Below are 15032 nucleotides of genomic sequence, written 5' to 3' on the forward strand. Positions count from 1 at the left end.
ATTCAATGCAACCCCCATCAAAATACCAACACAGTTCTTTACAGATCATGAAAGAACAATTCTCAACTTCATATGAAACAACAATAACAACAAAAAACAAACATAATAGCTAAAACAATCCTATACAATAAAAGAACTTCTAGAAGTATCTCCATCCCTGACTTCAAACTATACTACAGAGCAATAGTAATAAAAACTGCATGGTACTAGTTGGTCAATGGAATAAAATCGAAGATCCATAAATAAATCCATATACCTATGGTCACTTGAGTTTTGACAAAGGAGCCAAAACCATACAGTGGAAAAAAAAAGACAGCATCTTCAACAAATGGTGCTTGTCTAACTGCATGTCTACATGTAGAAAACTGCACATAGATCCATATTTACCTCCCTACACAAAACTGAAACCCAACTGGATCAAAGACCTTAATACTATACTGGATACACTAACCTATTAGAAGAAAAAGTGGAAAAGAGCCTCAAATTCATTGGCACAGAAGATAACTTCCTGAACATAACACCAACAGCTAAGGCTCTAAATCAACAATTAATAAATGGGACCTCTTGAAACCGAAAGCTTCTGTAAGGCAAAGACACTGCCAATAGAAGGAAACAATAGTCTACAGATTGGGAAAAGAGCTTCACCAATAAATATATAATGAACTCAAGAAATCAAACACCAATAAACAAAATAACCCAATTAAAAAAATGGGGCACAGAACTTTTAACACAGAGTTCTCAACAGAGGACTCTCCAATGGCCACGTAGCCCTTGAAGAAATGCTCAACTTCCTTAGTCATCAAAGAAATGAAAATTAAAATGAATTTGGTCTCACACTGGTGAGAATGGCTAAGATCAAAACCTTAAGCTACAGCACATTCAGGCCAGGGAGTGAAGAAAGGGGAACACTCCTTCATTGCTGATGTGTTAACTTGTACAACCACTTTGAAAATCAATCTAGGGCTTTCTCAGAAAATTGAGAATAGTGCTACTACCTCAAGACCCAGCTGTACCTCTCCTGGGTATATACCCAATGTTGTACCATACAACAAAGACACTTGCTCAAACTGTCTTCAGAATCTAGAAACAACCTAGTTGTTCCTCACTGAGAAATGGATAAAGAAACTGTGGAACATTTACACAATGGAACTCTACTCAGCTTTTAAAAACAAAGAAATCATGAAATTTTCAGGCAAACAAATGGAACCAGAAAAGATCATCCTGAGTGAGGTAACCCAGACTCAAAAAGAAACACATGGTATATGCTCACTTATAAGTGGATTTTAGCCATATAGTTTAGGATAAACATCCTGTGAGGCACAGACCCAAAGAGTCTGTAACAGAGGACCCAAAGAGGATGCATAAATCTCACTTGGAAGGGGAGGCAGAATAGACAGAGGTAGCAGCTGAAGAGAGGAAAAAAGGTAGGAGAGTAGGTGCAGAAGAGTTTTGGGTGGAGATCATACCTGAGGAGAGAAAGAAAAAGAGGATAGAAGGCCTAGAGAGAAAAGAGAGACTGGGGAGGGTCATCTCTGTGACAAGCTGGAAACCTAATCAGGGTAGGTTCCTGGGAGGATATAAGAGGGACTCAAGCAGAGACTCCTAGTAGCAAAGGCCCATAGAGACTGAAGAGGACACCCACTAACTAGACTAGTCTCCTAGCAAAGGGAGGGGAACACCAACCCACCCAAAACACTTTGACCCAAAATTTACCCTGCTTACAAGATAAAGGAGCAGAGACTGAGGGAATGTTCAACCAATGCCTGTCCCAACCAAAGACCCACTTGTTGGAGGTTGGTCTGATGCTAATTACAGGCCCAATGTGTAAACCCGCCTAAGTCATTTTACCTGATTGGCTGATTAAATAGTCTATACCTGGGCAAGGCAGAATGGGGTAAGTATGGCTAAGGTTCCCAGCTTTGGAGAATCCCAGGAGGAAACAGAGGAAGGTAGGAAGGAGGACACCAGTATGTGTCAGCCTGGAAAAACAAAAACAAAAAAACAAACAAACAAACAAAAAAAACACCACATGAGCCAAGAGGAAAGACTCCAAAAATGGCGTGAAAAAAAACATGGTATACACTCACTAATAAGTGGATATTAGCTGTATATTATAAGACAACCATCTACAGACCTAAAGAAACTAAACACTAAGGAGGACTTAGGGAGGATGCTTAAATTTCATTCAAAGGGGCAAACAGGAGAGACAACAGAAGCAGTGGAAGAGAGGAAACAGGATGGGAGTCTACTATAGAGGGTCCTCTGAAAGGATTTACCCAACAGGGGATCAAAGCAGATGCTGAGACTCACAGCCAAAGTTTGAGCAGAGCGCAGGAAGTCATATGGAGGAAGAGAGGGATGGGATTAGAGGGACAGGACCCCCACAAGGACATCAACAAAACTAAAATGTCTGAGCCCAGGGGGTCCTGCAGAGACAGATGCACCAACAGAGGACCATGCTTGGAAAGAACCTAGACCCCCTGCTCAAATGTGGCAAACTGGCAGCTCAGTCTCCATGTGGATCTCTGAATGAGGGGATCAGGGGCTGCCTCTATCATGAACTCAGTTGCCTGCTCTCTGATCACTTGCTCCTGATGATGCAGCCTTGCCAGGCCATGGAGGAACAGGATCCAGGCAGTCCTGATGGGACTTAACAAGCTATGCACAGATGGCAATAGTGGCGAACACCCCTTTCAGTGGACTAGAGGAAGAAGATGAGGGGAAGAGGGAGGGAGGGTGGAACTGGGGGAGCTAAAGGAGGGGGAATAAATCAGGATACATAATGAATAAATTGTGAAGAAAAAGAAATTAATATTAAAAAATAAAAAAGAAAGAAAAAAACAGATAAAGAACACAAACAAGTACCATGGAATTATGGATAAAAGTTAATCCAATTTAGGAGGATTAAGGTAGATGGCATTGGATGGAGGCTGGGAGATGAATGGTAAGGATATTTAGACAGTGCAAGTAAAACTCTGCCCAACCCAAGGTAAATAAGGCAATTATAAATCTAACAGTTGTCTCTTTCTTATTTGTGATAGCAGGTTAAATAATACTGCCATGATAATCTTAGGGCTAATAATAAACCAACAGCCATTTTTTAGAATTTACAACAACACCCACTCTATCAGAGAATGTTTCGGATACTTTGCTAAACTTACACACAGGAGCCTGACAGAATTGTCTCTGACAGGCGCTACCCAGTAGTGCCTCAAAACAGATGCAGAGACTCACATTGGGCGATGCATAGGTAGTCTTGTGAAAAAATGGGAGGGGACAGAGAGAAAAGAACCAGGAGGTAACAGGAAGCTCCACAAGAAGACCAACAGAGCCAACTAACCAGAGCCCAGAGGGGCTTGCTAGACTGAAGCATCAACCATGGACCATGCACAACTGGACCTAGGTCCCCTATAAAAATGCAGCAGATAGGCAGCTTAGGCCTCACGTGGGTCCTCTAGGAAGGAACGTGGGGGAGTGCATCATACAGGGACTCACTTGTCAGCCTGGCAGGACTATCTAGCCAGGCTACATGGGAAGAGGAAAAGCTCACTCCTGATGAAACTTGATGAACTGGGCTAGATGGGAAAGGGAGATCCCTTCTTCTGAGGAAAAGGGGAGGAGGGAGATGTGGAGAGACAGAAGGGAGACTGGGAGGTGAGGAAGGATGGGACTACAACAAGGATGTAAAGTAAAGAGAAATAAAAAATAAATAAAAATAGAAATCTTTCGGTTAACTTCAGGGTAGGTCTCCAAAGGCAAAGAAGTCATAATACAATAGAAACAACCATGTATTCACATTTTTGTGGTGCTATTGACAGCTAAGAGATCAAGATAGGCCTCCATCAGCAGAAGGGATAAATCAAATGTGGCATTTGAACATACACAGTTTAGTATATAAAGATGAAATGTGTCATTTTCAAAAATAATGGATAGAAAGGAAGATCATTATAAGCTAAACTCAGTACGGTATTATTACATGTTCTCTCTCATACATGGAGACAATGATAAATTAAAAGTGATGAACTAAAGTAGAAGGAGAAACAGGGATAAATGGTTCAGGGTCAATCAAAGATGACAATCAAGAGACAGCAGATTCAAATAATGGATGTATGTATAGAAATGTCACAGAGAAGACCACCAATCTTTGAAATAAATGAGTTTAAAAATATATATTCACATGCACAAAAATTCACAAGATTCTGTAAGGAACATATATCTTAAGAAAGCAAAGAAAATTAAATCTTTAAAAAGTACCTAAAGGGGATGGAGAGATGGCTCAGTGGTTTAGAGCACTGTCTGCTCTTCTAAAAGACCTGGGTTCAATTCCCAGCAACCACATGGCAGCTCACAACTGTCTGTAATTCCAGTTTCAAGGGATTTGACACCTTCACAATGATGTGCATAAAATAAAAATAAATAAATTATTAAAAAGTACCTAATATCATGCTTCGCAAGGCACAAAGAACACTTAATCATATAGTACCTCAAAATTTATCAAATTCCACTTGTGTCATCTACCAAGGACAAGGGAATATACAGTTGGTTTAAGTCATAAGGCCATCAATAAGGAACAATGGGCTTATTGTTAGAACACTGCATGGTACTTTAGGCTTATGGTCATTTTGTGTTCTGCATTCTGTGAGAACAGAGGCCAGGATTGATATGTCCTTCTACAGTCAGTACTCAGTATGTAATGTTTACACACACTGGACACTCAGTAACTGCTTGCTAATGACAAACGCACTTTCTGGGAAGAAGTGAATTAACTCATCACTCAGTACGCCATTCTTCACGCTCTCAAACTATATACATCTAGGAAATTATTCAAATAATATTTTTCTAGATACTAGACATAAACTATAAAAATGCATCAAGAATATAGTACTATAGATGACTTTGGCAGTTGTAGGAAAATATGTGCAAACCCTGATAGTGATATCTGATTTGTAGAGCTCAGCTCCTCAGTGTCTAGAATGCCAATGTCCTATGCTGAGACTTAGACTACCTTGAAGATGGGACTTGAAACTTCCAAATAAAATGGTTATGCTCTGAAGAAAAATGAAAAATACGGAGCCTTGAAAAAATATAGAAAAGGGTTTTGAAAGGAGGTTATTGTTAAATTCATAGGGCATTTGAAGAATATAAAATATCACCTCTAAGCAAACCTGTCGAAGCAAACTGTCAGTGTATAAACAGTGTAAACCTATTTGCTAATTTTAATTCTGTTATCTTGACAACAGAAAAACATGAAACCACTAGAAATTTATGCATATATGTGTATATTTCATATAGACATGAATATATGTATGAATGTATTACTGATACAGACTAATACACATATAAACACTAGACTAATAAGCAAAACATAATACAATTCTCCAGTGTGGTTACTAACACTTTATTTAAAGTAACACTGGATATGGTACCTAAAGAAAATTTCCCACACCAAAACCATGGCCATAAAATAGGCCCAAGCCTTCAAGAAACCTGTCCTTGCTCCATGGAATTCCAGAGATCATCCATCCCATCACATAACCTAGAGCCCAGAGGTTACAAAACAAACTATCTGACTAAGCTCTTTTGCTGCAGCCTAGAGTGCAATAAGAGCCAATCTTACTTTTCTCTCACCCTGCAGCTCCAAAAACAGTTTATCATGCAAAGCAGTTTCTAGAACTGGCAAAGCCATGTGCTTCCTCTCTCCACCCTTTACTATGAAAGCTGTTCTCAGACCCTATGATGGGTATCAACTTGTCAATAAAAATCTGCTTTTGCTGTTTTGAGGCAAACTGAGTCTATTTTACTTTCTTCTGCTGACTTAATTCTTACAATACCAAGTTTTCAGAAAGGCCATAGACATAGACACAGTGCAGAAACTGCAAACTGAAAAGAATGTAGCAAAGTATAAAGTTCAGAAGGCCTTTTTAAAAATGTAACTTGCTATACATTCCAAAGTTTCCTCGATAAACATGTAGAATTTTTAAAATAAAAAATGTTTTAAAAATATGTCCTTTTCAGCTTTGGGAGATGGATTGTTCAATGGTTAAATTGCTTACTGGGCAAACATAAAGTCTTACGTTCATATCCTCAGCACACACATAAACATCAGGCATGGTGGTGTATGACTGTAGCCCAGTGCTGAGAACCTGAGGATAAGAGATGGGATTCCAGGGGCACTGTCCAAAGTGCCAAGTTCCTGGCTCAGTAAGAGACTTCATCCCACAAAAAAAATAAGGTTAACTGCACTGGAGGAGTTAAACGCTTGTCAAACTCTGTCTTCTTCATTTGCATGTACAAGCATGTGCATGCACATACAAACATATACAAACACACAGGACACATGTACCACTTAAGTACCATACCACACATAAAGCACACATGCACTACACCAGACACACGACACATCACATACACATAAATCATATATACACTATACACACTACCTACACATGCACGTAAGCTACATACACCACACCACACACACAAACACACACATTATGACTCCTTGTACACAGTAAGTTGACTTTGTCAAATGAAATTTTGTACTAATGACAGAGAACTGGTAAATCTACCACTGATAAAAAAAATCTTGAAAAATGTCCATCCTCTAAACTGATAACATTCTGAATCTCAGACTTTTTGTAACTTTTCATATTATGATTTAACTTTTACAGAAAAGTTGCAAGAGATTACAAAATAATCCATTTTTTTTACCTACAGTCACAAATTATTTACATCCTTATATTCTCTTAATAGAATTCAAGATGGTATATGTATACTACTTTGGGTAAACATTTGAATATAGGCTGGATACACTGTGTCTTTATACATAAAGACTTCAGTTTGTGTGTACTAATGCATACTAATGCACTGTATAAAGCAGGGTGTTAAGAGAATTAACAGATCCACTGTAATTGTATTTGTACAGTCCATATTAACACCCTAGCATTTGTCACAATACTATTATTTGTAGCTACTTTTCTCCATCCAAAATGAAATTCAAGCTGTTTTGAGTTCCACTGCCACATTTTCAGGTTCTGATCCGGAGCAATTCTTTGACCCTCTTAAACTCCTAAATCTTTTTGGATCCCCAAATATTTGACCACACAGGTCAATTTTATAGCTAGCTCTTGGTGTGGCTGCTTGCCACTGCCTCATGACTAGGTTTGGAGTATTGACTCTTGGCAGTGATGTCACACACCAGAAGCTAGGTTCTTCTCAGTGCAACACTGCAAAAGGTGCAAGGCATCAACCAGTCTCAGCCCTGGGGAACTCTTGCTTTAAGAAGTTGGTGGGATACAAGCTTCTTCAACAAAGGCTATTTTTTACTTTGAAAAGCATACATGATCAAATACCATGGCTAGAGAAAGCTTAGCAGTTTAGAGAACTTGTTTCTCTTGCAGAAGACCTGAGCTCAGTTCCCAGTACTCACACGGTAGTTCACAGCCATCCATATCTTTAGTCCCAGGATCCCTCTTTCTGACTTCCATGGGTACCAAGCATGCATGTGGTACATATAGACATATGCAAGCAAAACACATATACACATAAAATAAATAAAACTTTTTTTAAAAGACTAAATATTTTGTCTCATCAGCGTTTGTTAAATTTGAACTGTGACAGTTTTATTTTTAAGATTCTGAATGCTGTGTCTTCTTTTTAGAGCCTTATGGTTTTTGCTACATAAGTAATGAATCTTTACACAGAAAGAGAAAACAAATAGAAAAATAGAAATAGAAAATAAAAATGATTAAAGGATGCAAGGAAAATGGTCACTGATGTATTTGTAAACAAACCTACAGATATTCTGTCTAATGCAATGATTTGCTGTGGGAAAGACTGGTTGTTATGTTTATTTGAAAAACAACTGTTAATACAAGCAAATCTCTAAACAGCAGAGCACTAAAGTAAAATAACATAACAATAAGATAGATGAATTGGGAGGAGGACAGGGTAATGTATAGTTTCGGGCACTGGGCAGGTAGGAAGAGGCTTGTATTCTGGAGTGTTGTGACTCGGAACACTACATCACAGGACAGGCAACTTGAAAGCCTCTGAGGACAGATCTGCTCCTGTTCTGGGAGGTGGGACAAATGCGAGTGGAGCTGAAAGAGAAGGAAGGAGAACGCAGCTTCCAAATAAGGTTGACTGAAATGCTTTTGAACATTCCAAGTGCCAACCGCTATGGTTAGAACATTGTTACCTCATTTCCGCCCTTATAAAAATTCCATAAAAGTGATATTATCACATTTTACATATGATATAAATGAGTTAAGGTAAATAATATGAAGTAAATAATTTGGCCAAGGTCAAAATTCAAGTAAACCATTGAGGTAGGATTCAAACCTAGGACATATTCCAAAGGCTATGTGCTTAACTGATATCTGACATTACAGGTACAAGTTCAGACCTCAGATTAGTGACCAGAGCTATCCTGCATGATGAAAATGTTCCCAAATACTTGATAGCATGGCCACAGAGCCACAACATACACACTTGTCCCCAGTGAAAATGGTACCACTGGCCGAGCTTGATCTGACCTGAAGCTTTTTAACATGATCTAGTTTCCATGGATCCAGAAAATACTATGCAAGGTGTTGAGGGAGAGAAGCAATTAAACAGTTCTACCCAGCTGCAATACCTATGAGCCACAACAATTAACAGGGTGGCAAGATATGCATAAAAGTGTGATAAAGTGTGCTCACATGGGGCTGGAGAGATGGCTCAGAGGTTAAGAGCACTGCCTGCTCTTCCAGAGGTCCTGAGTTCAATTCCCAGCAACCACATGGTGCCTTGTAACCATCTGTAATAAGATCTGGTGTCTTCTTCTGGCATGCAGGCATACATGCGATAGAACATTGTATGCATAATAAAATAAAATATTTTTTAAAAAGTGTGCTCATATGTTGGTGACAATTAAGAGCTGTCTAACTAACTTAAGACCCACTCAAGAGAAGGGAAATAATGCCTGATACTGGAAACCGAACCCCTTACTGGTGCTAGTGAAGATATAGACCTTAAAAAAGACTACCACCACTGCTTTGCTAGATCATAATCTTTTAGAACATTACAAGGTTTATTATTATCTCCATAGGTAAGGTAGCTACCACCCCTCATCAAAGAAGGCTCTCATTACATAGCAAGAGGCTCAGCTCAGAGGAGCTTTCCTGTGCCTCAGCACTCAGAATTCTTGCTTTTGTCTTTTACAAAGAACTTCTTTCTTTCTTCCTGAACAACTCATTTTGAAGGATTTAAATGCTTTCTTTTCTGCCTCTTGTACCACGTACTTTGCATAGCATTAGCACTTGATAGGGTAAAGTACTGGTTGCCATCTTCAGCTGTGGGTCATTGGTAACTTGGGATTTATTTAGAAGAGTACATAAACTGAAGTTGATTCTTTCAGATCAACTTGTCTTTCAACAAGAAATAAAACAAAAAATCTGGTATTACATCCACATAAAACAGAGTTGTTCTTGAAGACGGAATCCATAATAAGATAGATAAATGTGGGGGTTGGGATTGTGAGAACATCATGAGCTTGCATTTCATCAACCTGGAAGTGAACAGCCTTGATTTGAGGAGACAGCTGTACATCAGGACTTGATTTTTCTGAAATCCTGCTATCTCCAGGTATCAACTCCTATTGGCTCCCATTTCTACCAATTTCCAAAGAGATGCCTGAACCCAGGTCTCAGGGCTGTCAGCCTAGCATCAAATCACATCATTTTGACATACCCTGGGTGGTCTTTTCAAGCCACTGTCTACCGTATTCTTAGATCTAAATAAAGGTTCTTATATCACTTTATATTTTGAAGGGGTTTTTAACACATTTGCATTTTCTCCAAGAGATCTGGACCACATTAAAAGTTTCCTCCACAGAGAGTACATAGACTGTATGTAGGAATGTGGAATCCTTTTCTAAGATTCTACTATTAAACACAGTAAAGGTTATCTTTGAAGTACAGTCTTTCTGCTTTCTGGGGCTTAGTCTCTCTATCAGGCAACTAACCAATTTCCCTCTCTTATCTCTGACCTCCTGCATGTTCCTTCTTAGTGCCTTCCCTCATGGTCATCATTGCTACATACTTGGTATCTTTCTTCTGATAAAACTCATTCTCCAAAGTTCTAGCCTAAGACACGAGTTATCTCAACATAACGAAAAATTTTAAATATGGTGCTCATGATCAACAGACCTTAAGGATTATCTCATTATATGTATCAACAGTAGTATTGGTTTATATAGGTACATATATATATTTCATTTATCTAAATATATCTATGAAATCATTATATGCCATGAACTTGGTCATAGAATTTACATGTTCAGAAAGACAAATATCATGTTTTCATATGCATAATGTGGAACATACATTTACATATTCATCTATATGACATGGAAGTAGAAAATCTACTATTGGGGGAAGAAGGGGAACTAATTTCCATTAGAGGGAGAAGCAAAAGGGTAACAGAGGAAAAGATAAATGTTGTATGTTCTCTTATGCAGAATCTAGATTTTATATACATATACATTGCACATAATACTAAAGTAAAGGGGGCCCATTTGGGGAGAAAGAGGATCAGTGGGAGAAGAGAGGGTCAAAAGAGGGTAATGGATACAGTATGTTTATGTATGAAATGGCCATAATGAGACCCATTATTTTGTGTGCTAATTTTAGATCATATAACTTTTAAAACATGAAAGTCACTTCTATAATTTTTTTAACTACTATGATTAAATGATTGATATTAATAAAAATTAATATATTACAATGTGAAGTCATATAATATATTCTTATATGTGATAAGAAGTATGATGAATGCTTGCGTAGACCTTTGTTGATAATATTCATTTTCCTGGTCAGAGTGTTAGGCTTTTTCTTTAAGGAAGTGACTGAATGCTGGATTTTCATGCAACCTGACAAGGTCATCAGGGAAGATATATCTGGCCTAAAAGTACTTTATGGGCTTCAAATTATTACAGTAACTGGCTGCCTGCTCTGTCACTAAGTAAAGTCAGTCAAGGTTAGGTATACGCTGAGGTCAGAGCTACACTCAACTACTGATCATCCTTCTAGAAACTATGGCCTCCTCTCTCTAGAAACAGTGTGCACAACATGGAAGTTAGACTTAAAAGAAAAACATAATAAAATCAGCTAGTTCTTAAAAGAGTGGGTCTAATGAACTTAGTGGCTGGGTCTTTGACCTCCCCCCGCCCCAGGGAGGAGCAGCCTTGCTAGGCCAGAGAGGTGGACATTGCAGCCAGTCCTGAAGAAACCTGATAAGCTAGGGTCAGATGAAAGGGGAGGAGGTCCTCCCCTATCTGTGGACTTGGAAAGGGGCAGGGAGGAGATGAAGGAGAGAGAGTGGGATTGGGAGGGAATGAGGGAGCGGGCTACAGCTGGGACACAAAGTTAATAAACTGTAACTAATACTTAAAAAAAAAGAGTGGGTCTAGTCTATAATTTTTACAAAACAGCTTTTAAAATGAAAGGAAGAGTAGGAATATACAAATTAAATCAAGCTAAGTTGTTAACGGTTAGCCAGTTTCTTCTGTGGTGTTATAAGTGAGTAGCACAGTCATTCTCTGATCCCACAATACTTAGATGTTTTATTTCAGTCACATGGTGGGAGCTAAGAACAAATGTGAGTAAACCATATACAAAATACCAAATACCTTCACACAACATAAGCTAAATCTACCCTTTGCCTTTTGGTGATGAATCATAAGTTATGATTCATAAGTTATGATTCAGATATGATGAATGCCACAGTAGCTCTGGCACTGTGTTGGCTAGGTATGCATTCACGAAAGCAGGCATGCAAACATGCACATACACACCCAAGAAAAGCATCAACATCCTAAAAACATTATCACCATGATTGTATGTTTCCTAAATTCTAGAAGTCCCAGAGCTTGAAAGTTTTGCTTGTTTGTCCTTGTTTCTGCTTGTTAAATCTGAGCACAGAGCTGGGTTTCCAGCTGCAGATCTGGCCAAGCTGGATCAAGATATCTGTTTAGGTCACACTCTCTAGCAGCTCAGGTTATAACACTCAGCTGAAGTCCCTGCTTTAGTGAAGGCTGTCAGTGGGAGTTTCTGCCTTGAAGTCCCAACATACATGCTCTTCTCACAGTAAGACAATTTATTTCTTCTGAGTGACTGTCTGTGGATGTTATGTGCAGAGGCAAAGAGCACTTACTCTGAAAGTTGTTCACTGAGAAGACACGGGGATGATAAAATCCTGCTTTGCAAATGCACTGATAGGCTCCAAGCACAAATCCTAAGCCTTTGATTGGCATACACTACAAAGAAGAAAAGACAGAAATATAATTGATCACAGTACAGCTCACAGCATGAAGACTTATACATATCTATTGTTGCAAATGTTAACAGAAATAACACATTTTCTATAAATAAAATATCTCACTTTTGAAGTTTTTAGGATTGTTTGCTACCCAATTTTTTGTAGAAATAACAAAGTAAATAAAGTAAACAAAGTTTAAAATAACAAAGCATACATTGTTATAGATACTCTCATGGCCCACCTTTCACTCATTCAGTTGTCTCAATCATTTTGAGACATTCTGTGGTGGTTTGAATTAAAATGCTCCCCATAATACATAAGAAGTAGAACTGTTAAGCAGTGTGGCCTTGTTGGAGTAGGTGTATCCTTGTTGGAGGAAGTGTATCACTATCGGGACAAACTTTGAGGTGTCATATGCTCAAGCTCTGCCTGGTGTGGCACACAGTCTCCTTCTGAGGCCTATAGAACAAGATCAAGATGTAGAAATCTCAGCTCCTTTTTTAGCACCATGTCTGCCTTCATGAGGCATGTGGCAGGGTTGAATAAAAATGGCACTCATAGGCTCATGAGGAAGGATCTGTGGCCTTTTTGGAGTAGGAATGGCTTTGTTGGAGGAGGTTTGTCACTAGGGGGTGGGATTTGAGATTTCAAATTCCCAAACCAGGCCAAGTGACACTCTCCTGTTGCCTGTGGATCCAGTGTAGATTAGCTACTTCCCCAGCACCAGGTCTGCCTGCGAGCTACCATGCTTCCCTCCATGACAATAATGGACTGGACCTCTGATCTGTAAGCAAGCCCCCATTAAATGCTTTCCTTTATAAGAGTTGTCATGGTCATCACAGAGTTGCTGTGTCTCTTCAAGGCAATAGGAACTGTAAGACAGATGGTTTTTGTTTCAGTCTCTTACGTCAGTACATCTTACTACCTCAAGAACTACTTTAACAACCATATAAATATTTTACAAGTCAGTACATACGGGATGTTCCTAGCAAAACAAATGGAGGTCAGTGAGTAGACAGATTCAAAAAAGTTGAGGCATAGAAATCACTTTTCTGCCTTAAATACTTACTAGATTTCATCCTTGCATGAAGCTAACATAAATTGCTAAGGGAAAGGCAGTAAATTTTAAGATGCAAATATGAAAGGGAAGAATCTAGGTAATGACCCCAAAGGCTTAGTATCTAAAGTCTGTTTTATAGATCAATATCCTACATGTTTATAAAATGAAGATCAGTGACCAGCTGTCCAGATGTGCCTCATGAATAGACAAAATGCACCCCAAAAATGAAATGCAGCTTAGAAAACTTCAGCTTTGCTACATCCGGATATCCCACTATGAATATGCATTAATGCAACAAGTGTTTCAAGAATCTAATAAATACTTTTATTATTATTTGCTTCGTTACAACTTTCTAACAAGATTTCAACCTTTCCCTTTCTTCTCTAATAATTTATCAGACAAAGTTAAAACCTTTAAAAATTAAAACTTACAAGATGGGTTTTTAACACAGATGTTTTTAAAAGAAAATAATAAATAATGTAAGTAACAGTAATAGTTCTACAGTATGAGCTTAAACTTATGAGTAGAGTCCAAGATGGTGGTGACCAGCACACACCATATCTGAAGAACACAGGATCCAAAACTCTGAAATTGGTGAGTGGAGGGGCAGCTAAAACCAGAACAACATTGAGGCTTCCTGGGCAACAGGGGCCAACCCTTGAGCTGGGACAGTTTGGATCCAGGTCACCCATGGACATCTCCAGGGACTGAGAGTGGCAAATATTCAACAACCCAATACTTCCCCTTGCCCCAAGCACAGGCCTCCCTGCTTGGCAAAGGCAGACAGCAGTGGCCACTGATCCAAGCACAAGCCTCCGAACTTGATGATGGAGAAAGCAGATGGGGCCATCCCAGGTCTTTGGCTGAGGCAGGTTGGAAGCTAGCCCAAGAAGGAGATCAAGGCAGCTTCCCCAAGCAGGAACCTCCATGCTGGGTGACTGAAACAGCAGATGTGGCTAGCCCAAGCATGGGTCTCCCTGCCTGGCAGCCAAACAGTAGACACCACCGAACTGACAGAGCTCCTACACTTTCATTTGCCCCTGCAGGCCCAAATCTGAGAGAAGAGAACAGGGGAAACCTCTATGCTTTCCAATTAGGCCTGTGAGCAAGTGAGTGTACCTTCAAATGAGTACATGCAGAGCCCCAGATCCAGGGTCCCTATAAATTATCAGCCAGACATTTGATCCCTCCTAACCACAGCCCCATTGTAGCCAACATAGGGATCCTTGGGACAGTGTTCTTAACATTGAAGACCCTGTTCTGTTGTTCTACCAGTGGAATCCAGGTAAACAATTCCTGGAACCCAGACAGATCTGAATACCAGGAGGAGAGTACAACAGGCCTGTAGGCCATTGAGGTAATCAGGGCACCTGCACATGGACTTTGTGCCTGCGAACAGTGCCAGCAGCCACTCCTGCACTTAATTAAGCTCCATCCTTCCACACATGTACATGCTCTAGCAACCTGTCCTTCAAGGCACACTTCCATGCATATGACTAGGCTTGCAGACTAGTGCCTAAGACCTTCCTCCCTTAGCAACACCTAAAACACCAACACCCACTCTCAAACCGGTGGACCTCTTTCATCTTCCTGAAGAATATTGCAGACACCAGAGACAGATGGACCCAATCTGAAGTACAGACTCCAGGAAAAAACAGCCAAAGTTATAGAT

The 15032-nt window shown here is 39.4% G+C and overlaps 1 protein-coding gene across 1 annotated transcript in view; it reads right to left on the reverse strand.

Annotated features, from left to right (window-relative positions):
- Gpr158 (G protein-coupled receptor 158) overlaps window positions 1–15032 on the reverse strand; it is a 561148-nt gene that overhangs the window by 284235 nt on the left and 261881 nt on the right. Inside the window, exon 3 of the mRNA XM_060373102.1 lies at window positions 12196–12298. Coding sequence (XP_060229085.1) covers window positions 12196–12298 — 103 coding nt within the window. The remainder of the gene's footprint in view (window positions 1–12195; window positions 12299–15032) is intronic.

Source organism: Meriones unguiculatus, chromosome 19 (assembly GCF_030254825.1).
Source record: "Meriones unguiculatus strain TT.TT164.6M chromosome 19, Bangor_MerUng_6.1, whole genome shotgun sequence".
In the NCBI taxonomy this organism is placed as follows: domain Eukaryota; kingdom Metazoa; phylum Chordata; class Mammalia; order Rodentia; family Muridae; genus Meriones; species Meriones unguiculatus.